General features: G+C 38.8%; 1 protein-coding gene and 1 long non-coding RNA gene across 2 annotated transcripts; one reads left to right on the forward strand and one right to left on the reverse strand.

The window, feature by feature from the left end:
* Positions 1–1618: 1618 nt before the first annotated feature.
* LOC140518314 (alpha-1-antitrypsin-like) lies at positions 1619–22212 on the forward strand. The gene is made up of 5 exons (XM_072630336.1): positions 1619–1710; positions 7975–8613; positions 12159–12429; positions 17951–18098; positions 21636–22212. The coding sequence occupies exons 2-5, from the start codon at positions 7977–7979 to the stop codon at positions 21834–21836; spliced, it is 1257 nt and encodes a 418-aa protein (XP_072486437.1). The 5' UTR covers positions 1619–1710; positions 7975–7976; the 3' UTR covers positions 21837–22212.
* LOC140518315 (uncharacterized) lies at positions 15856–21637 on the reverse strand. The gene is made up of 2 exons (XR_011971899.1): positions 21494–21637; positions 15856–20047 (listed from the first exon to the last, which is right to left on the reverse strand). It is a non-coding gene; the product is annotated as an uncharacterized lncRNA (long non-coding RNA).
* Positions 22213–24811: the final 2599 nt, after the last annotated feature.

The following is a 24811-nucleotide window of genomic DNA, read 5'->3' on the forward strand; positions in this document are numbered from 1 at the left end:
AAGAAGTAAGCTAGAAGTAGAATAAGGTAGAAGAGATTGCCATAAAGAAAAAGATTGCCATCCCCCTGTGAATTCAGAAGAACTACAGTCAAAGAAAGTAGACAAACCAAGCAAATACAGTACTGCACAGATGATGCTGATAACTTCCCCCCTCTTCCTGTTCTTTCCCATTCCCCACCCCCAGTGTGATGCTATCAAATGCTAGTGTAGGGACATAGGTTCACTAGGTTTAAAAAAATGAATGGATTAATTTATCTCTGCATTAATGGAAATAGAGAACAATTATTAAGATCATTAATTTGGGCCTTGCTTATATTTCTGGAGGAAAAGATTAACCCTCTGTTTAAATACTTTGTCCTATCTTTATTAAAAATCATTAGTGATCATAAGGGAAAACAGCTAGACAGTACAGTGGATAGAGTGCCAAGCCTGAAGTCAGGAAGACTTATCTTCCTGAATTCAGATCTGGCCCCAGACACTTGCTAGCTGCATGACACTGGACAAGCCACTTAACCTAGCTTGCTTCAGTTTTCCCATCTGTAAAATGAGCTGGAAACAGAAATAGTAAACCTCTCCAGTGTCTTTGTCAAGAAAACCCCAAATAGGGTCATGAAGTGTCAGATGCAACTGAAAAATGACTGACTGAATTTCATAGCAAGAACCTTTGTGGCTTGATATCAAGGTAGGAAACATGAATTTTTAACCACTTTTTATATCATGGTCCCTTTTGGCAATCTGGTGAAGAGCCCTTCTCAGAAAGTGATTTTAAATACGTAACATAAGATTATAAAAGAAACCAATTACATCAAAACATAGTTATGAGAACATTTTTTAAAACAAGTTCACAGATCCCAAGTTAAAAACCACTCCCCTGAAGTCTTATTTAACTTTATAGAAACAATGTCTGTCTGTGTTCATCCTTCATTTTCAAAGAAGGCCATGACATCAGAGAAATGATGACATGACTTATTCTTGACTTTGTTTTGAGTGAGGGAGCATTGTGTGAAGTCACCAATCTCACTTTCATCTCCTGAGCCATCTGGATCGAGTGACCAGATATTCACCAAGATGACTGAAGAAGGTCCAGGATGCAATGGGAGATCTTGGCCTATTCAGGTATTCACTTAAAGTGAGGTAATGCCCATTCAGGGATAGGCCTCTTTAAGAAGTAAACAGGGAAAGACCCCTTTAATGAGCAAAAGAGAAAAAAAAAGTAAATCCATCTGGGAGGGAAAGAGCAACAGTGACTATTGATAATCACTCTGAAGCCAGGAGTACAGAAACAATGTTGTACAGTGAAGAATACTGATATTAGAAGAAGACATGGGTTAGATTTCTGACTGCTATTTATTCCTTCTGTGACTTTGGGAATATAACAACCCTCTCTGGGACTCAGTTTTCCCAACTAATGTTCTTTCCAACTCTAAATCTTATGATTTGTACTCCCACTACATTATTATGCCTCCCAATACAAGCACAAATAGAATACAAGACTTAGACTCTAGATTTTAGTTGGTATTTGTCTTTTCTGTTGATGTACACGTAAGCAAGTAAAGGCCCAAGATTTACTTTTGCCTGCTAGAGCATCATCCTGTGCCAGAGTTAATATTAACTAGGGTTTAAACTGTTTCATAATACCATTTAACAGCATAAATAAGGGACTGACAGATATAACACTGGTAAGAACAGGAAGCTCCTTGGGAATCTACTGTAAGTTATCATTTTTAACTTTTTTTTTTAACTTGGGAATATTCAACTTTTGACTTTTGTAATTGCCGGGAACATGGATGATCTCGGTGACCTCTGGGCATTTATCTGAAACATTGGTAATTGCATTTTCAGAAGGGGGGGCCATAGAGAGACCTTTGAAATTCTCCTGTATTTATTTGAACTTTCTTTTCAAAGTGATATGAAAGAATGTTATTCAATTTCTGCCAAAAATATTAAAGGGCAGGCCAATTAAAGGAAAATTTCGTCACTCAAAAACATTTCAACAAAATGAATATAAAACAATGATCTTTGGAATGGCTCTGAATCTCATTTCATTACCAAAAACAATACATTATAGAAGTATAATTTGGGACAGGAGTCACTTTTTATTTTACAAATAGCCTTATGATTCATTTAGAGGAAACCTAAGAATTAAAATTATACCCTCCTTTTCAGTTATGGCAAAGATTTGGAAGAGGAGGACAAAAGGTTGTAGGTTGGGGTTAAAGAGAAAAATATTAGGGAAAACTAGATAAGAAAGTGATCTCAAAGCACAGACACAAAGGAAAAGGCTCCATAATATCTATAGAAATAAATCTCCAATTAGATATTGCAATAAAATATTGATAATAGATCTGATGTTTATGGGTTACTTTGTGGTTTACAAAGTGACTTCTATATATTATCTCTTTTGATCTTCTGACCTGTAAGGTAGTTTGGGAAACTTAGGACAAGAAATGAAAGAGACCAAAAGAAAGAAAAAAGTGTGTAAGTTAAGTAGTCCAATGGATAGTGTACTGAACTTAGAGTCAGGAAGGTCTGAGTTCAAATTCAACCTCCAATACTTACTAGCTGAATGATCCTGAGAAAGTCACTTAACCTCTGTCTACCTCCGTTTTCTCATCTGCAAAATGGAGATTGTTGTGAGGTAAAATGAAAGAATATTTGTAAAACATTTTGCACACAATAAAGCATGCCAAACAATGTCTCAGTGCAAATATAGCCTATTTTTAATTTCATAAAGACAGGGAGATGTCCCACTTCTCTTATTCCCAGGTATCTTAGACACATACAATGTGCTCAGAGCCATAAGAGGTGCTATGGAGTCTAGTTTACTGAACCACTCTGAGCTAACTGATTTCTTGAATTCAACCCAGATTCCTCTCTTAATGAGTGACAGCACTAGAACAACACAGAGTACTGGGTTCTTAGATCAATACCCAAAGTCATAGCACTAGAAAATGCCAACCAAACTACTGTGTCTGATTTATGGATGTATACAACATTGGGGTGAAACTTGGTAGAAGGAGGCCCCTGACCCTTGACTGATGTATGTTAATGAGAAAAATAATAGCATTTTAGGGTATTGCAGCAAATGGATTTCAATCCATGGCTCCTCTGGAAACCCTTAGATAACATGAAATAATTGAGGGGCACGGATTCAGTCCAAGGATATTCCAGGCTTGAGCTAAGGCAATTTTAAAACCAAAGAGGCCATTTCAGATTGGGACTAAGTTTCTAGGTCTATGAAAAATAGGAATGGCATCTCTGGTATGAACCCAGAATGGGTGTGACCATTCCAAAATCTTGAGACAATAGGAAAAAAGAAGAGACCTTTCGGAACCTTTGGGTTCTGAAAATACATCATTGGCTTTCATATACCGAGGCCAGTGATTGCTTTTGGGGCCTAAGTCTGTGAACTGTACAAATTAACATAAGCATTAAGGGAGGAAAGCAAAGGGGCCTAAAAAAGAGAGAAAGAAAAGGAAGAAAAGAGAATAGTAGGAAAAAAAAAACAGAGAAAAATGTGAAAAGAAAGTATAGGGGGAAAAAAATCAGAGGTAGATGGTAGAAGAGTGGGTGACAAGAAGCAATTGTCTCATTCATCATGTGCCACACTTTGTTAATACCTACCATACCTGAAAATATTTTTTCTTGGTAGACAAGACTTTCAAATTTAGGCCTTGTCTCAAAAGACGTACAAGCGAAGCGAACATTTTGGTTCCCTGCACTTTTGTATGGTTATGTGGGTAAATTTCAACTCAACAGTAAGATAAGTTTATATACAAGAAGCCCCCAAGTGAAATAGCAGGCCTTGGGAAATAGTGAGTTCTTCTTTAATAAAGTTATTTAAGCAGAAAATGGATGATCACTCATCAAGGACATTGTAAACAGGATCTATGATTTGAATACGAGTTGGTCTAGACCAGGACTTTTCAGCCTTTTTTGTGTCATGGACCCCTTTGGTAGTCTGATGAAAGCTACAGGCCCCTTCTCAGAATATGCATTTTTAAATGCATAAAGTAAAATACATAAGATTACAAAGAAAACTAATTCTATTGGCACACAGTTACCAAGATTTTTTTGTTTTTGCTTTTTGTTTTTTTAAAAACAACTATACAGAACCCAGGTTAAAAAGACCTGGATTAGATGAACTCTTTCTTTCTTGGGTCCCTTCTAACTCTAATTATATTGTTTTCATTCTGAGCCATAATCAAAGCCTAAAAAAGCTATTGGCATAATGGTATATAACAATGTGACCTCATGAGCTTTAATTTCCTTTCATAAGTTTGTTTGGTTGGCTGTTTTCCCTTGAAGATCCTTTCCAAAAAACCATTTTGAAGGAAAATCATTGGACTGGTCATTTCTAGTTTCAGCTCTTTCAATAACTCTTTTTACAAACTTGGGCAAGTTATTTTATCTCCCTAAAACACAGATTTCTGCTCTGAAAGATGACAAGGATGGACTGAAGTCATTCTAGGGATCCTTCCAGCTCAATATTCACGGTTTATATGTAGACAAGAAGATCCCATCAGACAGTGAGAGACTTCACTGTCCTCCCAGAATAGTCTCCTCCTTCTTCCCTAAAGGGACTTTAAGCACTAACATTTTTTCTGACTTCCTTGGTTAACTGGAATGATTCCAGAATGGTATTGGACTATCTCCAAGTTAATTTTGACCAGCGTTACACAAAGAGATATGACACCTTTGGCTTTAGGGCATATATACATATGTGGCATCCACACTATCAGTGGTAGTAGTTTTTCAGTTTGGTTGTTTTGTTGTTTTTTTTTGCCCCACACAAGATTTAGGGTGCCAGGTTCTAAAAGGGAGAATCATTCCTCTTTTTATTTCTATGGATCACGACACCAACTTCTTTCTTTTGCTGGTTAAATATTGACCACATTTTGCCTGAGGATAGAATCATAGACTTGTAGAGCTGGAAAGCGCCTTAGAGATCACCAAGTGAAGCACTTGCAATTCCATTTTTAGAGGTTTATCTCTTTAGATTGGATTTTGATCATTGTTCATTAAAAATCCACTTGGAGGAGGGGGAGTCACACAAGTTATTTTCGGTTATTTGAACCTCAATGAATGAAAATCCTCTGAGAGGAGATTACAAATAAACATGGGAAGAGAGAAAACAAGGAAGGGGTCAGTGTCCTCTGGAGTATAATGGACTGGCTAAAAGATAAGCCTTCCTGATAGCAATGCAACAATTTCGCTTAATTTTAATCCTCACCCCAACCTCTATTCTCTATCCAAAGTTTTAACTAGAAACCTGGGCACCTGGGACAGCTGAGGCACAAAGAAACTGTGAGAAAATCCCTTGTGATTCACACACTTTCTTCTCCTCCTGAGTCCCTGTAATTTGGTGTCTCAGACTGCCCAACCAAAACTTCCCTTCTCATGCTACCAGGCCCTAATTCCTCATCCCTATCCACCTCAGTGCTATCCTGCTATTCCTTCCCCTTTCACCCTGTTCTACTGTAAGTGAAATTTCCTTTATCTTATGCCATGACCTCATACTGTACATCTTCTATCACTTATAGAAACTTGGAATCAGGAGTATGCTAGTAAATGTTTAACAACCAGCTCTCTGAAAAAAATATACTTAGGACACACTTTTAAGTTTAACTTGAATTATTAAAATTTTTTCCATCTCTTTCTTATGGCTAGACAATCAACAACAACAAAAACCAATCCCTGAGTTGTAGCATTTGCTGATTTCTGTGGTATAAATGCTCACACTGCAAATTTAACAATTGGCTCTTGTCACAAAATGAGTCAGATACCGTATCTCTGACTGCTCTCTCTGGAATTACATGTTCTTTCCCTCAGGTCTCCTGATACACTGGGCTAGGAGAAGGAGAAATACTACTTGCTCCTCACTGCCAATTCCAGATTTTCCCTGTACTTTTCTCCCTCAGAAATCTTTCTTTACAACAATCCTAGGGGGCGGTGTCAATCTGCCCCCTTTTCAAGATCACACTGCCTCCACAGTTTTCCATCTACTTTATCCTTTGTTCTGGGACTTAGTTACTTGAAGAGACACATTGGTGCCTTCTCAAACACTGTTCTGCCTCTGAATGTACTCTGTGAAATACCTCTTCAGCTCACCACATAGTTCTACATCCACTGAGGCAGCTAGGTGTCGAAGTGTACTGAGCACTGAGCCTGGAGTCAGAAAGATCTAAGTTTAAATATGACTTCAGACACTTACTAGCTATAAATAAGCAAATTGATCAATTGTAAAATGAGGATAATAATAGCACCTACATCCCAGGGTTGTTGTAAGGATCAAATGAGATATTTGCAAAGCACTTAACATTATGCCTTGCGTCTAAAAGGCACTGCATAAATGTTTATTTCTTTCCCTTCCATCCTCTTTCTACCAGTTGTAGCTAGGTAATGCAGTGGATAAAGCCCTGGGCCTAGGCTCAGAAAGATCTGAGTTCAAATTCAGCCTCAGATACTTACTAGCTGTGAGACCTTGGACAGGTCACTTAATCCCTGTCTGATTCAGTTTCTTAGCTGTAAAGTGGGGACACACAGAAGAAGAAAATGGCAAACCAGTCCAGTATCTTTGCCAAGAAAACTCCATGGACAAGTCCATGGGGTCACAAAGAGTCAGACATAGCTAAATGACTGGACAACAACTTCTCTTTGACACAGGGTCTAGCCTATGGGAAAGTTTGAGAAGCTTGATAGCATGAAACTCTGAGGGAAAGGAAGGTCCCTGGCATGCTCAGCCTAAGATACTGTCTCCCTTCCCCAGGCTTGTCTTCTCCTTCCCCTGTGTTGGCTTCATGCCTTGCCTCCATAGTCTAATTGAGATGAAAGGGTCTCCAGTCCAATGTTGGTCCTCGAACTGGTATGGATGGCCTGGATTTAGAGTCAAAGGTTGTACTTACAAAACCCAGCTTTATCACTTACTATTTTACATAAGTTATTTCTCTTGTGCAGGCCTCAGTTTTCTGAACCATATAATCAAGTGGTTGAACTCTATGACTACTAAGGTCCCTTTCTGTGATCTCTCTGGGCCATCATACCCTGCCTACGCCTTAGTTTGGGGGGCAGCTAGGTCACACAGTGGATAGAGTACCAGGGCTGGTTTAACCCTGTTTGCCTCAGTTTTCTTATCTGTAAAATGAGCTGGAGAAGGAAATGGCAAACCACTCCAATATCCTTGCCAAGAAAACCCCAAGAAGGGGCCGTAAAGAGTCAGACATGACTGAAAATGACTGAACAGTAACAAAAGGCCTCTGTTTGTACAGCACTTGATTAAGAAATGTCTTTCTACCTCCCCCAGAAAAGTCTTGTCCCTATTTCCTGGCATCTGGAGGACACAGTGTCCTTCATATCTGTCCCCATTCTTTCCTGTCCCAACATTCAGTACAGGTGATTCTGGTTCCCAGTGGTTTGCTGGAGTTATCTCATAGAAGCTTTCAATGTAAGCGTTTAAACCTTAGAGAGAATAAATGCTACAGATCAAAGATTGATTTATTATTTTGCTGATTGTCCAGACTTAAGAAATTTGTGAAAAAAAATTAATAATGCAATTTCTTTTTTGAAGTATGTCTTGCATACTTTTTTTTTTTAACAGAACTGGTTGTTAAATATTTACCAACACACACCCTCAACCCCCTCCAGAAGCCACTCCACCCCAATTTCTTAGGGGCAAAAGATGGCAAGACATGACTCTGGACCCTAACAGGGTGGAAGCATTGCCCCCTCAGATACTGGTGTCAGCGACAAAGCCCCAACCACTCCACCCTAAGTATATCTCTGCCTTCTCTTTAGAATTAAGTGCCCACTATATCAGATGTAATTTCTCCTTTCTTTAACACTCAGTCTTGGCCAGTAAATCCACAAAATGCATGTATTTCTATTGCACAGAATTCAGTGACAGACCTCCATGTTACATAAGCCAGACATTTTAACCAACACCATAATGTTATTATCTCTTTTAACTTATTTTAGAAATGTTCCTAAGGAAAATGCAGCTGCCCCTCTACCTGCTCCTGCTAGTGGTCTGGATTCCAAAATCTATTTTCTGCCAAAAGCAATCTGACACTGAAGAGCAAAGTCCTCAGGCAAACCATGGACTGGCCTACCACAAAATAAGGCTGGCAAATTCAGAATTTGCTGGAAGATTATTAAAGCTGTTGGTTTCTGAAAATCCTCACAAAAATGTCTTCTTTTCTCCCGTGAGCATTGCCACTGCCTTTGCCATGCTCTCCCTGGGGGCCAAAAGGGCCACCCTAACTAACCTTTTGGAGGGACTAAGTTTTAACCTCACAGAGCTCCAGGAAAGGGAGATCCACAAAGGTTTCCAAGATCTTGTTCATTTACTGAACGCTACCAACAGTGAAGTTCAGCTGGAAAGTGGCAATGGTCTCTTTATTAATGATCAACTGGAACTGCTCCAAGGGTTTTTAGATGATGTCAAGAACTTGTATGGAGCTGAAGTGTTTGCTACAAACTTTGAAGATTCTGAAGGTGCTAAGAAGCAGATTAATGATTATGTAGACAAGAAAACACATGGAAAAATTCCAGAATTAATCAAGGAGCTAGATTCCACCACAGTGATGATTCTCATAAACTACATATTTTTTGAGGGTAAGACTTCTTGTATGTATGTTGTACACATCAGCATTTCCTTCATATTTTCAATTTTGAATATGCCTGTATCTCAATTTATATAATATAGCTCTGCTCTTGAAAGTTGCATATAAATCAAAGGATTATAAATCCAATTTTCCTGTTAATCTATAGTATCTTTAGGAGTTAATATGTTTAGTTTTAGATCAACTATTTTAATAATTTTTTAATTTAATTTTTTTTCTAGATTGACTCTAATGGGAAAGGACATCTAATGCTTTAACTTACATTTCTCTGTCTGTCTGATAACTTTTCCTCTTACTTACTACAGCATGATGTGATTGAAATAGTCCGGAGTTTGGACACAGAGGATCTGGGTTCAAGTTCTGGCAACGCTGCATACTGCCTGGAATGACTATGGGCAAATCATTTTATCTTTATGGGACTCAGTTTTCTCTTCTGTAAAAAGAGGCCACATTTTCAAGGTCCTTTCCAGTTTTAAGTCCTGTAATTCTATGTTCTGATGAATATATTCATGTTATATGGGTAAAGTTCACCATTTAAAGGTAACTTAGGATGAATGCCTTTGTGTAAAGCTGAAAAGTCTCTTCACAAAATGAATAGTCACTGACCTTTGTGATTTATTGGGGTTTAGGGAGTATTTTGTTTTTAGCAGAAAGAAAGACTTGGCAACTTATCTGTAACATGAACTTAAATAGGTAGATATAGAAATAACCTATTACATTACTCCAGGGAGACTGGAGTTCTACCTTTGTGGGGAGTAGGAGGATGGCCATAGTTGAGTGATCACTCCCTTAATCTCCTATTTTCAAGAGGGATTTTAGGTGTGGAGTTTTATCTATTTATTATACATCAGCTATTTGAGGTATAGAGGAATTATTATTTTGGAGGGGTTCAGGAAAAAAGCTACTTTCCCTGGTCAAATTAATTTTTTTTTCTCATGCCTGCCTCTGCTATGTGGTATACCAGGAACAGAAAATGGCAAGAGACAGAGAAGGGGAGGGAGAGATAGAAAGAGAGGCAGACAGAGACACAAAGAGAAAGACAGGGAGACAGAGAGAGACAGACAGACAGAGACAGAGAGAAGCTCCACCTCACACCTGGAGGGTAACACTTTGTTTAATATCATACAGCTAAGCTATACCATCACATATTTATTACATAAAACATGATCCTGAGTACCAAGCAAACTTATTTATCAAAGCAAGTAGGTAAAATACTAATCAGGGAAGCCACATAGATTCATTTAAGCAACAGAACACTCAAGTTAAGAGGCTTTAAAACCCATGAGTTAGATGAAATTTCAGCTGGTTAAGAACAATCCTACACAGTGAGTCTATGCTTACATCTCTAGGGGGTGAAAGCTCTAGGAATCAAGAGAAATCTTAAAGGGTTGACTTTCCCCCTGTGAATGTGGCCCATGAGGATCTACTGCTCATCATTCAAAATCTGTACCTGGCATCCTCCCCCTTTTCTCTCTCAATAGTATCTCAGTCAACCAAGAGTCACATCTCTCTACATAACTCCCTACAGAGTCATAGAACTGTCTTTTAAGGAGGCACCAAAACTACATAGGATCTAGGCCTACAGAAGTATTGTGTGTGTGTATGTGTTCGTCCTTTGTTGCTGAAGAAGACCATGACATCAGAGAAATGATGACATGACTTGTGCTTGACTTTGTTTTTGAGTAAGGGAGGGCTTTGCAGGTCACCAGCCTCACTTCTCCTCCAGAGCCATCTGAATCCAGTGACCAGATATTCATCAGGATGACTGGAGATGACCCAGGATGAGGCAATTGGGGTTAAGTGACTTGCTCAAGGTAAGGTCACACAGCTAGTGAGTGTCAAGTATCTGAGGTGAGATTTGAACTCAGGTCTTCCTGACTCCTGCTCTATCCACTGCACTACCTAGCTGTCCCCTACAGAAGTATTTTATTTATTTATCAAAGAAAGGCTTATTTGAATTTAATTCTGTTATCACTTAGTCATCAGTTCAATCCAGTGAACATATATGTTCAGGACATGCTATGTGTAGGACACAGAACTAAGTGCCAGAGATATAAAGATAATTTTGAAAAACAAACCCTGTTCTCAAGGAACTTATATTCTGATGGAGGGTATGACATATAAACAAATAAAAAATGAGCTATTTATTTTAAGGAGAAAGCATTAAACAGAGGGGGAAAAGTTTCCCACTGGAGGTGGTACTCGAACAGAGTATTGGCAGAAGCTAAAATTCTAAGTAAAGATGATATGGCAATGAATTGCAGGCATGGGGCATTCCAATTCTAGGCAGAAGTTGGAATACTGAGTTTGAGAAAAAACTAGTATCTCAGTTTAGTTAGCATAGAGTGTTGAAGGGGAATAATATTAAATAATGCACGCGAAGTGAGTAAGAGAAAGTTTACAGAGCTGTATATTCCAAGGTAGACTATATTTTATACTAGAAGTTTAACCACCAGGTGGCACTAATAACTATTCAATGTGGAATCTCATATCCACCCAATGGCTTTGTGCATGCCCAATTAGGATGGAGATACTGAGTCAATGCTGCGTTCTCTCTAGTTACCAGAGTCATTGACCTTCTATCCCTCAGCTCTGCCTCTCTCCATAAGCAAGTATCTCTTATCATCTAGGAAAATGTAGACTTATGTAGTTAACCAATAGAATAACCCATATCCACTAGCTAAGCTCTAATTGAGCACTATTCATTCACTTTACCTCAACATAAAAGACTTGGTTCTCCTTCCAACTCACTCCAAGCCACCATTTAAATGGTCATCTTCTTAGAATAAGGAACACTCTCTTAATTTGTCCAAACTTATAAATGTTAAATGAAATCTATTTCTTCAGGCCAGCATGGTTTACAATAGGTTAATGAGATCCAAACTCAAAGTAATAGATATGGAACAGACATGCTACCACAACTGATCAATCAGAGAGGGAAAAAGCAATTTGGCAAGAAAGCAGAAGCTGTCCCTAATAAGTTCCAACCTTCGAGGCATCCCTTCTCATTCGTTGTTCAGCCTGCCTTTATGAACTCATTTCACTCTCCCCTAAACTCTAACCAAAATGAACCACTACATACTTCATGTTTTCTTTTGTTCATTCCATCTTCTTAATCTGGAAGGCCTCCCCTCACCCCACATCTCTGCCCATGAAAATTCTATACCTCCTTTAAGACCCAGTTCAAATGCCACCACTTCCTGGGAACTTTCTTTGATCCATACAGTATAAATTGGGGACCTCAAAGAGTATTTTAATGGCACTTCTTCTATGCTCCTATTGAGACATATTTTACACATAGGTATTTCTGTGGGTAGGTATGTCCTGTCTACTCTATTAGACTGTACTTTCTATGAGGTGTTTCATCTCTTCCAGGGCCTAACATAAGATTCTCTTTAGGCTGGTAATCCAGTGAATGGTAGGCACTTAATAAAAATGTAGTCTTTGATCTCAGTTGAATACTAACTGGATACTCCAGCACTCAACATTCCCAATTCACAAGGTTACACAATGATTTGTTCATTGTTATTTCTGCAGGAAAGTGGGAGACTTCTTTTAATTCTTCCCTGACTGAGCTGCAAGACTTTTATGTGAATGATAACACAACAGTACAAGTGCCAATGATGATGAAAAGGGAGAAACTGTACTACCACCATGATGATGAACTGTACTCTTCAATGGTTGTCCTACCCTATGAGGGAAATGCCTGGTTAATCTTAGTTCTACCAGATGAAGGCAAATTAGAGCAGGCACTGGATGCTATAATCACTAAAAAAGGAATATCACGTTCTAAATTTTTGGAAAAAAGGTATGGTCATAAAACTGCTAATAGCTAACAGCTATAATCAAGCAAACAAGTCACAAGTTGCTAAGTGTTCATTTCATGCCAAACACTATGATAGAAACTAAGGATATAAAGAAAGGAAAAAAACCCTGCCCTCATATTTTAATGGTAGAGACAACATAAAACCAACCATGTACATATGAGATATTCAAAGTATAAATGGGAGGCAATCCAAGAGGGAAAACACTAGCAGTTGGAAGAGAAGAGGAGAGCAGTAAAGTATTCTTACAGAAGATGGAATCTCAACTGAATCTTGACAGAAGGGAAGCCAGGAGATCGAAACAACGAAATAGAGTATTCCAGACATGGGGGACAGCTGGTGAAAAGGCAGAGTCAGGAGGAGGGTCAAGAAGGCAGTGTTTCTGGATTACAGAGGGGAGTAGAGCATAAGAAGACTGTAAAGGTAGGAAAAGGCTAGGTTGTGAAAGATTTTAATAACCAGAGGATTTTATATTGGATCCTGAAAGTAATAGGGAGCCATGGGAATTTATTAATGGGGAACTGGGAATGGCATGGTTTCTTAAGATTAGATTAGCATTTGTGTGAATAAACTGTAGTAGTGAAAAACCTGAGGCAGAGACCAACCAACAGGCTATTGCAATAGTCCAAGCATGAAGAGATAAGAGCTTACACTAAGGCAGCAACTGTGTGAATGGAAATAAGGGCACAAATAGAAGAGATGTGTTGAAGGTAGAGGGCAGCTAGGTGGCACAGTGGATAGACATCAGGGCCCAGAGTCAGGAAAACCTGAGTTCAAATCCAGCCTCAAACATTTACTAGGGGTGTGACCCTGAGCAAGTCACAATTCTTTTTACCTCAATTTCCTCAGCTACAAAATTAGCTGGAGAAGGAAATGGAAAACTATTACAGTATCTTTGCCAAGAAAACCCCAAGTAGGGTCACAAAGAGTTGGACATGACTAAAATGAATGAACAACAGTAAGTTCAAGTCAGAAACAATAAGACTTGGGAATAGATTAGATATACAAAGTTAGCGTAAGAAAAGAATTAAAGATGACCATGAGGTGATGAATCTGGGTTACTGGAAGGATAGTGGTGACAGTAATAAAAAAGTTGGGAAAGAGGAAGGTACAAAGAGAAATATCATGAGTTTAGTTTAAGCATGTTGAGCGTGAGATGCCTGTGGGACATACAGTTCTAGATAATGCAAGAAATAGTTGGTGATATAAAACCAGGAGAGACATTGGATTGCCTATGTAGGTCTAGTAATAATCTACTTAGAGATGATCATTGAAGCCATGGGAGCTGATGAGATCTCCAAATAAGATACTATAGAGGGGGAAGAGGAGAAGTCCTGCAATAAAACCTTAGGGGACATTCACCCAATATCAACGGGCATGCCCCGGATGAAGAACCAGTGAGGTTGAAAAAGAATGGTCAGGCAGGTAGAAGGAATAGGAGAGATCAGTGTCCCAAAAACTTAAAGAGAAGAGAGTGTACATGGGAAAAAAGGTAACCATAGCAAAAATTTCAGAAAAGCTGAAAAGGATGAGGACTGAGAAAAGGTCATTAGATTTGGCAATTAATAAATCATGGTGACTTTGGAGAGAGCAGTTTTAGTTGAATGATTAGGCTGAAAGTCAGACTGCAGAGAGTAAGAGAAGTGTAAACACAAATTGTAGAGGGCTTTCTCAGGAAATTTAGTCTATAAGGGAAGGAGAGCTATAGGGCAATAGCCAGCAGGGATGGTGGGATCAAGTGATGTTTTTTTAAGGATGGAGGAGACATAGGCATGCTTGAAGGCAGCAAGAAAGCAGCCAATAGATAGGAAGACATTAAAGATGAGTGAAAAAGTTGAGATAATAGAAGAAACAATCTTCTGAAGAAGATGGGATGGAATGGGACCACTTGCGCATGTAAAAGGATTTTCCTCAGAAAGCAGAAGAGTCACCTCTTCATGTGAAATAGAGGTGAAGGAGGAGATGATGGAGGAGGAGTGATTCAATATAAGGAATAGGAGGGAAGAAGAGGGAATTGTTGTCAAATGGCCTCAGTTTTTCAGTGAAGTATGGGATAAGGTCCTCAGCTTAGAGGACTGGGGACAGGATATTGAGGGAAGTTTGGAGGAGAGAAGAAAAGGTTAGATATAGCCATTGTGGTGAAAAGAAACACAAAAATATTGCCATGCTACAATGAGGGTCTATTAAGATTATAGAACATAAATTTATAGTGGACCCAATCAGAAGGTGATTTTTCTCTAACACTATTCAACAGCATGTTGAGGAGTGAAAGTGTTAGATAGTGGGTGTAATCCAAGGTTAAGGTTTGGCAAGGTATGATTAATATGATAAGATGAGGATAAGGATGGAGTATAGAGGATAGTGTAAAGTATAGTGAGGATTTCCAGCTTGCAATACACTTTATATGCATTACCCATTTGATTCTCACAATAACCCTTTTAGAACTGAAACAGACCAGAGAAATTGACTTGCCTGGGGATCCACAGTTTCTAAATATCAAAGTCAGGACCTAAACACAGGTGTGTCTCAGAATCCTGTGCTCTGACTGATACCATGGCTGTAGGCCCTCCTCACACTGCTACAAACTGAAATCATCCATTCCTTCTCATCCCATGAAAGTCCTGTACACATCTTTCTGCAAATCTTCCATAGAGGATTCAGCAACCCACTAGAGGCCTTTTCTCCTTTGAACACTTTGGGTAAAATGGTGCAACCCTTAGGCCTCCCACCTGTTATTCCTTACTCTTGCTCTCTGACTGATTCACTCACTTTTCCAGCTATATATAGTACCCTTGATGAGATGTGACCATCATAAACAATATGCCGTAGACTTCTTATATCTACCATAAGCCTTTACACACATTATAATCCACATAAGCCTTTGGGTCTTGGGTTCTTTTCCTTTGGGAATTATAATATTGAATAATTGAATTTGTATCAGATTTTAAACTGTGCAGAGGGGTTTCCAAGAGGAAAAACAAGTGGATTTGGAGTTAGGAGGGACTTGGGCTCAGATTCTGCTTCTGACACTTACTTTGGGCAAGTCACTTAAATCTCTGGGTTTTAATTTGCTCATTTGTAAAATGGAGAAAATACCCATACATCTAATCCTCTAGGATTGCTGTGAGAATCACGAGATGATGTACATAAAGCACTTTGCAAATCTTAAATTACAACATGAATATCAGTTATAATTTCTCCACACCCCACTCTATGAAGTTGATAGAATACTATATTCACTTGCTAGATAAGAACCAAAGCAAGAGGTGAAGTTACTTGCCATAGGTCATACAACTATATACTTAGGAAAAGATCTGGTTCTTGAACATAAGGCTTCTCTTGCCTTAGGTCTTTCTATGAGACCATAATTTAACTACCTTTATAAAAGGAATTCACAACCAACAATGATGTCACAGACAACTAATGGTTTTATTTTGTCTGAAATATATGGAGAATAGAATGAGATTCAAGGTAACCTTGTTCAGCTCCCTTGTTTTACTTATGGAGAAACTGAGGCCAATGGAGAAGAGACTTTCACACAATCGAGTATAGGTGGTGAGTGACAAAGCCAAGATTCAAACCAAAGACCCCTGACTCCAAATCCAGAGCTCATTCTACTGTGCCACAGTGCTTCCTATGAGGTGTGGGCAGTTGAATAAAGCAGACAAATTTGCCAGATGGTTGCATAGACTGTATTGACCACACATAAATAAAATTGCAGCTGCCATCCCAGCAGGTTTTAATGAGAGGCAGTGTGGCATTGTGGGAAAAAAACAGAGGTTCTGAAATTAAGCCCCTCGTTTACACTTCCAACATTGTGACATTAGGCAAATCCCTTAGTTTCCTGGTGTCCTTCCACATGTCTAAAATGGGATCATTCTTGCTCTTCCTAAGGCTTTGCAAACCTTAAAGTACTATAGAAATAGAAGTTATGATTAGAACATACAAAAAACGGAAACTTTCAATTTGCAAGAATTTAAAAGGCTCCAATTGGAAAATATTCTGTGACTGAGACAATGTTGCCACCAGTAGTACTTTTTATTTCTGCAAGGGGCTTAACTTGGATTTAATGTAGCTGCCTCCAATTAATCAAAAAGTGGTCATTGGATGTTATTCTGTGACCAGAAAAGCTCTGGGACTCAGGTTTTGGGTCAGATTTCCTGAAAAAGGGATCTGTTGTCCAAAAGGTTGCTCTAGGAGACAGTGCCCTCCTCCTCCACCCTAGGAAGTCTTCAAGGAGAAATTCATAGAGACCAAATAATTACACGATCTCAGAACTGGAAAGACCTCAAAGGCCATCTAGTCCAACTAAATTTTGAAGAGCAATTCCTGCTACAATAACCCAGACAAGACCTGTGGAGGATGTTCTTAACCTTTTCTTTTCTTTCCTTTTCTTTTTCTTTTCTTTTCGCAATTCCTAGACCCTTTGGCCATCTGGTGAAGCCTATGAATAGGATATCAGAATAATGTTTTTAAATGTCTAAAATGCATTGAATTAGAAAACCAATTCTATTGAAATGCAGTTTTCAAAATATATTTTAAAGTAGTTCACCAAATCACACACACACACACATACACACACACACCAGTAATAGTTCTACCACTTGTTGGGGAGGATCTGCAGAGGGGATTAGAGGAGATTTCAGTCCAGGTACAGGTTGGATTAATATGACCTCCAAAGTTCCTTTTCATTCTGGCATTCTGTGATGCTTTGAGGGATGAGTAGAAAAAGTAGTCCCCATCTCCCCATCTTCAAGGAACTTATAATCTTGGTGTTGTCATTTCTGACTCTTTGTGACCTCATTTGGGGTTTTCTTGGCAAAGATACTAGACTGCTTTACCCTTTCCTTCTCTGGCTCATTTTACAGATGAAGAAACTGAGGCAAACAGGGTTAAGTGACTTGCCCGGGGTCACACAGCTAGGAAGTATCTGAGACCAGATTTGAACTCAGGTCTGTCCTAACTTCAGGCCCAGTGTTTTATCCATTGTGCCACTTAGCTGCCCATAATCTTGGTACCCCAGGCTTCCTAGATCTCAGGCAGGCATACAAATCTACCTTCCCTCAGGACTGAAGGCAATATAGAATTGCTACAGGCTTTCTATGCCCTCCTTTCTGGGGTAGCAGGAGGCTATGAGACATAGTGGCTTAAGCTATTAGTAAGGTCATTGTATGGGCAGCTAGATAGAATAATAGAGAGAGCACTGGGTTTGGAATAAAGAAGATTCATCTTGAGTTCAAATCCACCTCAGACACTTACTGTGTGACCCTGAGCAAGTCACTTAACCCCATTTGCCTCAGTTTCCTCATCTGTAAAATGAGCTGGAGAAGAAAATAGCAAACCCCTCCAGTAGCTTTGCCAAAGAAAACCCCAAATGAGGTCCCAGAGAGTTAGTCAGAACAACAAAAATGTCCACTGAGTCCATGACCTCAGGGAGCTGAATCATTAAGCAATCAGCAAATAAAGTGGCAAACTCAAGCTCCTTCTGGGTCTCTTTTCCAACAGAAAGGTGACTATTTTTCTGCCCAGGATCTCAATCTCCACCAGTTACAATCTTGAACAACTGCTTCCCAAAATTGGCATAAGAGATGTGTTCGCTGATGATGCAGACCTCACAGGCATCACTACACAATTCAAACTACAAGTTTCCAAGGTAAGTGAGTCAATTCCACAGACATTTCTGACAGATGCTCTAGCCTTACTGAAATAGGTCAATTTATTTAAAATTTTTAAAGTGCAGAAATAGAATTTATATGCATAATAGAACTTGGTAATGCATTGGATGTGGGCATATTCTAACACAACTCCTTTAAATTCTTTTCATGGTACTGATTTGGGTTATGTAGATGACCAAAGTTTTTTTTTTAATTGCATTATTTTATTTGTTTTCAGTGTTCAACAATCATTTCCATAAATCTTAGATTTTTTTTTCTGCTCCTTATTCCTCCTTATTCCCTCCTCCCTCCCCACATCATCTCTGGGATGGTGTAGAATCTTATATAGGTCCTACATGTACATTCCCATTAAATGCATGTTGCATAGAAGAATTAAAATGAATGGGAGAAACCATAAAACAAAATAAAACATAATACAAAAGAAAATGGTTTGTTTCTATGTGCAATCCAATTCCATAGTTCTTTCTCTGGATGTGGAAGGTGTTTTGCCTCAAGAGTTCATTGGAAATTTTTTAAGTCCATGTATTTCAATGAAGTACGAAGTCTACCAGAAAAATTCCTCACACACTGTGGTTGTTGCTGTGTATAAAATTCTCCTGGATCTGTTCCTTTCACTCTGCATCAGTTCATATAAGTCTTTCCAGGCTTCTCTGAAGTCTTCCTGTTCATTGTTTCTCATAGCATAATAGTATTCCATTACAATCACATACCACAACTTGTACAGCCATTCTCCAATTGACGGGCATCCCCTTGATTTTCAGTTCTTGGCCACCACAAAGAGCTGCTATAAATATTTTTGTACATGTGGGACCCTTTCCCATTTCTGTGATCTCTTTGAGATAGTCTCAAAAGCGATATTGCTGGGTCAAAGGGTGTGTACCTTTTTGTAGCCCTTTGGGCATAGTTCCAAATTGCTCTCTAGAATGGTTAGATCAGCTCACAGCTCCACCAACAATGAATTTGTGTTCCAACTCTCCCACATGTTCTCCAACATTTATCATCTTCCTGTTTTGTCATGTTAGCCAATCTGATAGGCGTAATGTTTGATTTGCATCTCTCTAATCAATAGTGATATAGAGCATTTTTTTCATATGATTATAGAAAGCTTTCCTTCCTCTGAAAATTCCCTGTTCATATCCTTTGCCCATTTACCAATTGGGGAATGACTTGTATTCTTGTACATTTGACTCAGTTCTCTATATATTTTAGAAATGAGGCCTTTATCACAGATACTAGTTCCAAAAATTCTTTCCCAGTTTTCTGCTTGCCTCCTAATCTTGGTTGTATTGGGTTTGTTTGTGCAAAAACTTTTCAATTTAATGTAATCAAGATTATCCATTTTGCACTTCATAAGGTTCTCTATCTCTTGTTGGGTCATAAATTTCTCCATTCTTCATAAATCTGACAAATACACTATTCCTTGCTCCCCTAATTTGTTTATAGTATCAGTCTTTATACCTAGATCATGAATCCACTTGGACTTTATTCTTGTGTATGGTGTCAGGCATTGGTCTATGACCAGTTTCCACCACACTGTTATCCAGTTTTCCCAGCAATTTTTGTCACACAGTGAGTTCTTATCCCAGAAGCTGGGGGATGACCCAAGTTCTTAAAGGTTATGCCAGGGAACACAAGCCCTGGCAGGTCCCACAAAGCTAGAAAATATAAAATAAATGCTTGGTAATGGTTATCATTACCAAACCAGATGAGAAGAGCAGCTAGGTGATGCAGTGGATAGAGTCAGGAAGGCTCATCTTTGTGAGTTCAAATCTCACCTCAGAGGCTTGCTAGTTGTGTGACCCTGAATAAGTCACTTAATCTTGTTTACCTCAGTTTCCTCATCTGTAAAATGAGCTGGAGAAGGAAATGACGAACCACTCCAGTACCTTTGCCAAGAAAAGCCAGCTGGGGTCACAGTCAAACATAACTGAAATGAATGAAAACAACAATAAAGGAAATGTTAAATCAAGATGTATGGGCATAAGCAAAGGTTCACAGCTTCTAGATCAATATCTACTTTTTGTATCTTTGTATCCCCTCTGGTGAAGCCTATGGACTCCTCAGAATAATGTTTTCAAATGCATAAAATAAAATATATTGGATTGCCAAGGAAAGCAATTATATTGAAATAGAGTTATCAGAGCATTTAAAAAAAAAAAAAAAGTTCAAAGACCCCAGGTTAGGAATCCCTGTAGAGATACTTTCACAGTGTGTGGGGGGGTGAGGATGGGGAGTGGGGTGTAGGTAGGTATACAGGGGGTTCAATTTCCAAATATAGCCTAAAAAAACAAATGCTTTATACAGCCTCTACTTCTAGTTCTACATTATCTTGGGCAGGCTGCATCTCTCTGTCCTTAAGTGTTCACATGAGCAAAGGGAGAAAATTGAATTAGATGATGTCTAAACTTCATTAGATTCCACCTTACTAAACTTCTACTCATTCTATTCCACTGTATTCTAAAGTGTCACGCCTTGCTTCTCTTTTTCTTTTTACCACTTGTTGCTTAGAAATGAACTTTAGGAATAGACCTCCCCATACTATGAAATAAAAAAAATATTGTCTTTTGTGATCTTAGCTTTCCTATAATGGACTTGTTTCCCTTCCCTTTGGTTTCTCCAGCATCTTTCAAATATCCAGGCCTCCAGTACTCTCTTTCCAATCCCTCGTCATTGCTTAAATCCATCTAGAATTAATCCCAAGAAGATTTACATTTTCTTCTTTTGAAATTTATTTATGATCTTTTTTTTGGCAAGGCAATCAGAATTAAGTGACTTGCCCAGGGTCACAGAGCTAGTAAGTGCCAAGTGTCTGAGGCCAGATTTTAACTTAGGTTCTTTTGACTACAGGGCCGGTACTCTATCTATTGCACCACCTAACTGCCCGAAAGATTTACATTTTCAAACTGTAATTTCAATGGTGGAATGAATTTTTGTTATTTAGTCATTTCAGTCACTCCTCATGATCGCATTTTGGGTTTTCTTGACAAAGATATTGGAGTTGTTTGTCATTTCCCTCTCCAGATCATTTTACAGATGAGGAAACTAAGGGGTTAAATGACTTACCCAGGATCACATAGCTAGTAAGTGTCTGAGGTCAGATTTGAATTCAGGAAAATGAGTCTTCCTGACTCCAGGCCAGGCTCTCTATTTACTGTACCACCTAAGTGTTGAATGAATGGTTTTGTTAAAATACTGGCTCTGGGACTTATCACCTGAGTGGTCATATAAAAGTGAATTTTCCCTCTCTAGTTTCTGTGTCCACATCTTTACCATAAGAGACCTAAGCCAGATGTTCTTTGGGGTCCCTTTGGGTATCTTCTAGTTACACCTCCTGTGAATTTCAAGTGTATGGAACAAGTTGATGAGGACTTACCTTCTGGAAATTCCAAGAAGACTCACTCTCTCTTATTCTGCTCTTGTATAACACTAGCCCTAGTACTCTGTTAGAGGCTTACTTTCAGCTATGCCAGGTTAATGGTTACCCAGAGTAACAATGCATACCTTTCCTCTACTAGGTGTTACACAAGGCGGCACTTGAGGTGAACGAAAACGGCACTGTGGCAGCTGCTGTCACAGACACAGAGATCTACCGCAAAATAATGGCTCCCCCCATCATCATGAATTTCAACAGGCCCTTCATTATATCCCTTCTGGATACAAAAATTCACCAGCATTTATTTTTGGGGAAAATTGTTGACCCCTCAGTCAAATATTGATGGACCGGGGTTACCTGTGACTCAGAAGCTACTGTTGCAATTAATAAAATAAATAACTATAAGCGAAGGTGAATGTACTGAGTTTAGCACTTGGAACAGTTTCCACAAAGGATATTCAAGAAATCAATCAAAAAGTATTAAATCAGTATCTACCATGTGTCAAGCACTGGGAAAGGAGAAATTTTTTTTAACTCATTCTTTTTTTAGTATTTTATTTTTTTATTTTCAGTTTCAAATTCTCTCCCTCTCTCCACACCCTTTCCCTACCATCCATTATACACATGAAGCCATATAAAACACATTTCCACATTAGCCATATTGCAAAAAAATTAAAAAGCAAGAAAAATAAATAAAATTTAAAAACTACTTTAACCTACATTCAGAGTTCATCAGTTCTCTCTCTTAAGGTTAAGCATTTTCGATCATGTGTCCTTTGGAGTTGTCATGGATCATTGTATTGATCACGGTTAGCTAGGTGGCAAAGTTGCTAGAACTCTTCCTGAGTTCAAATATGGCACCAGACACTTACTAGCTATGAGACCCTGGTCATTTAACCCTCTTTGCTCATTTCCTCCTCAGTAACAATCTACAGAAGAAAATAGCAAATTATTCCAGTTTCTTTGTCAAGAAAACCCCCAAATGGGTTCACAAAGAGTGAGACACTACTGAAAAATGACTGAACTGTTGTTCATTGTTTTGATCAGAGTAGCTAAAGCTTTCACAGTTGATTATTATTATAATGAACAAACATTTATTAAGTATCTACTATGTGTCACGCACTGTGTCAGGAACTTTTTAAGTATTTCATTTGTATCTGATGATCCAGACACACATACACATGTGTAATCCTTTCCTCAAGAAACTTACATGCTTCAGGATGTGCACATTTAAGTATGTGAAATATGAGTATATAAAAAATATACAGAAAATAAATGCAAACATTAAGGGATATACTAGTAGCCAAGGGGATGAAGGAAATAGGAGATGGCATTTGAGAAGCAGCTTAAAGCAAATGAAGGCTCTAAAAGATAGAGGGAAGGGAAGAGTACATTCCAGGCACAGGGAGCAACCTGGGGAGGACAAGAAGACGAGAGGAGAAAAGTTCACATAGCAAAAAAAAGGGTTGGATATCTGATAGATAATGTTCCACAGGTATCCATTTAATGTCAAAAGATCAGGTGGAATTCTGGATGTATCCTCACAACGTAGCCCCCATTGCATATATGCAAAACTTACAGGAAAGACAAACTGGTATGGATTGGTATCTGTACTACTGGGTTGAGTATGCACATTTTGGGGGTCAATAGTGTAATATAAAAAGTACTCGACTTGAAAAACAGCAATGATATGGGTTAAGTCTGACACATACTGCTCATTTGCTATGAAGATAATAATATCTGTACTACCCATTTTGCAGAGAATTTATGGAAAAGATGTTATAGAAACATGAATCTGTCATTATTGGTAAAAACCCATTGGGCCACAGAGCACCCATTGCAGGGAGATACAAACTTGAATGCCTCTAAACATTTGAAATATGAGTTAGTATAAGGTTCTGAAAAGATGGTGAAGCAAAAGGCTCTTACCCAATTCCAGCTGAGGAAGTACCCCAAAGACCTCCTGAGGATTTGGAACAGACTGAGCCCCTATATGAAAAGGTTAGAAATGCTCCTGAGCAGGTACTTGAGAAAATATATTTGCCCTCTGGAGTTAAATGTGCCTTTCTTTTTTTCAAATCATTCATCTATACTAAAGAACTAAAGAGACTTGGGGCTTAGAAATACCAACCCCCAAAGTTTTGGGGTTTGGGGGGAGAAGAGGAAGGTTTTCCATTTGGAACAAAGAACTATTATTTAGTTTATAGTCCAGGCTTTGGGGATTGAAAAGTGGGAGACATAAAGATTGCTCCCTGGAACAGACCCAAGATGGCAGAGAAAAGGCAGTAACTAACCTAAGCTCTTCACAAAACTCTTCTGAACACCTTTAAATAATGTTATGAAACAATTCCCAGAACAGCAGAACTCATAAAAGAATGAGGTGAAATAATTTTCTAGCCAAAAACAACTTAGAGAGTTGGCAGGAAAGGTCTGATATACCTGTCTGAGAGTGGAGCACAGTCTGAGCAGGCCACATCAGCACAGACCCAGCCCTGGCAAAGCAAGATCAGGCCTTGGGAACCACTGACTCAGCAGTGACAACAGCTGCTTCTGGAGCTCTCAGCCTACAGACAGCAAGAGGCTTGACAAGTTAATTAGAAAGAGATTACAGGGTCTCTTTGCTAGCACTGAGGCAGGACTCTGTTGCTTTACCCATTCTTGGATCAAGGTCAAAGTTCTGGGGAAAAGTCCCCGGGTGAGGAGGCTTACTATCACACCAGAGTTTGTGCTACAAACTCTATATAGCAGGGACCCTACTCACAGTCCCAGGGAAGAAAAGAGAGCTTGTGATGACTCACAGAACAGAGTACAGGCTAGGAGAGGAGTAAACACACCTCTCCTTAAACCATACCACCTTGGAGGAACTGAAAATTTACAGGTTCCTATAGTATCTATGAAAACAGCTGCACAAAACTCCTGAAGCTTGGGACAGTGCACCCTCCATGATGGAAGCAGAGCTCTACTTTAGCAAAGAGTTAAAAGTCAAGACATAGGATGGGAAAATAAGCAAATAATGAAAAAAATTCTTACCACAGAAAGCTATTATGGTGACAAGGAAGAACAAAACACACACTCAGAAAAAGACAACAAAGTCAAAGCTCCTACATACAAAGTCTTCAAGAAAAATACGAATTGGCCTCAGGCCATAGAAGAGCTCAAAAAGGATTTTGAAAATCAAGTACAAGAAATGAGTGTGATACAAGAAAATCATGAAAAGAGTCAACAGCTTGGTAAAGGAGATTTAAAAAACTGAAGAAAATAACACCTTAAAAAATAGAGTAGAACAAATGGTAAAAGAGGGTAAAAAAAAAGCCAATA

The sequence above is a fragment of the Notamacropus eugenii genome, chromosome 1 (assembly GCF_028372415.1).
Source record: "Notamacropus eugenii isolate mMacEug1 chromosome 1, mMacEug1.pri_v2, whole genome shotgun sequence".
NCBI lineage: Eukaryota > Metazoa > Chordata > Mammalia > Diprotodontia > Macropodidae > Notamacropus > Notamacropus eugenii.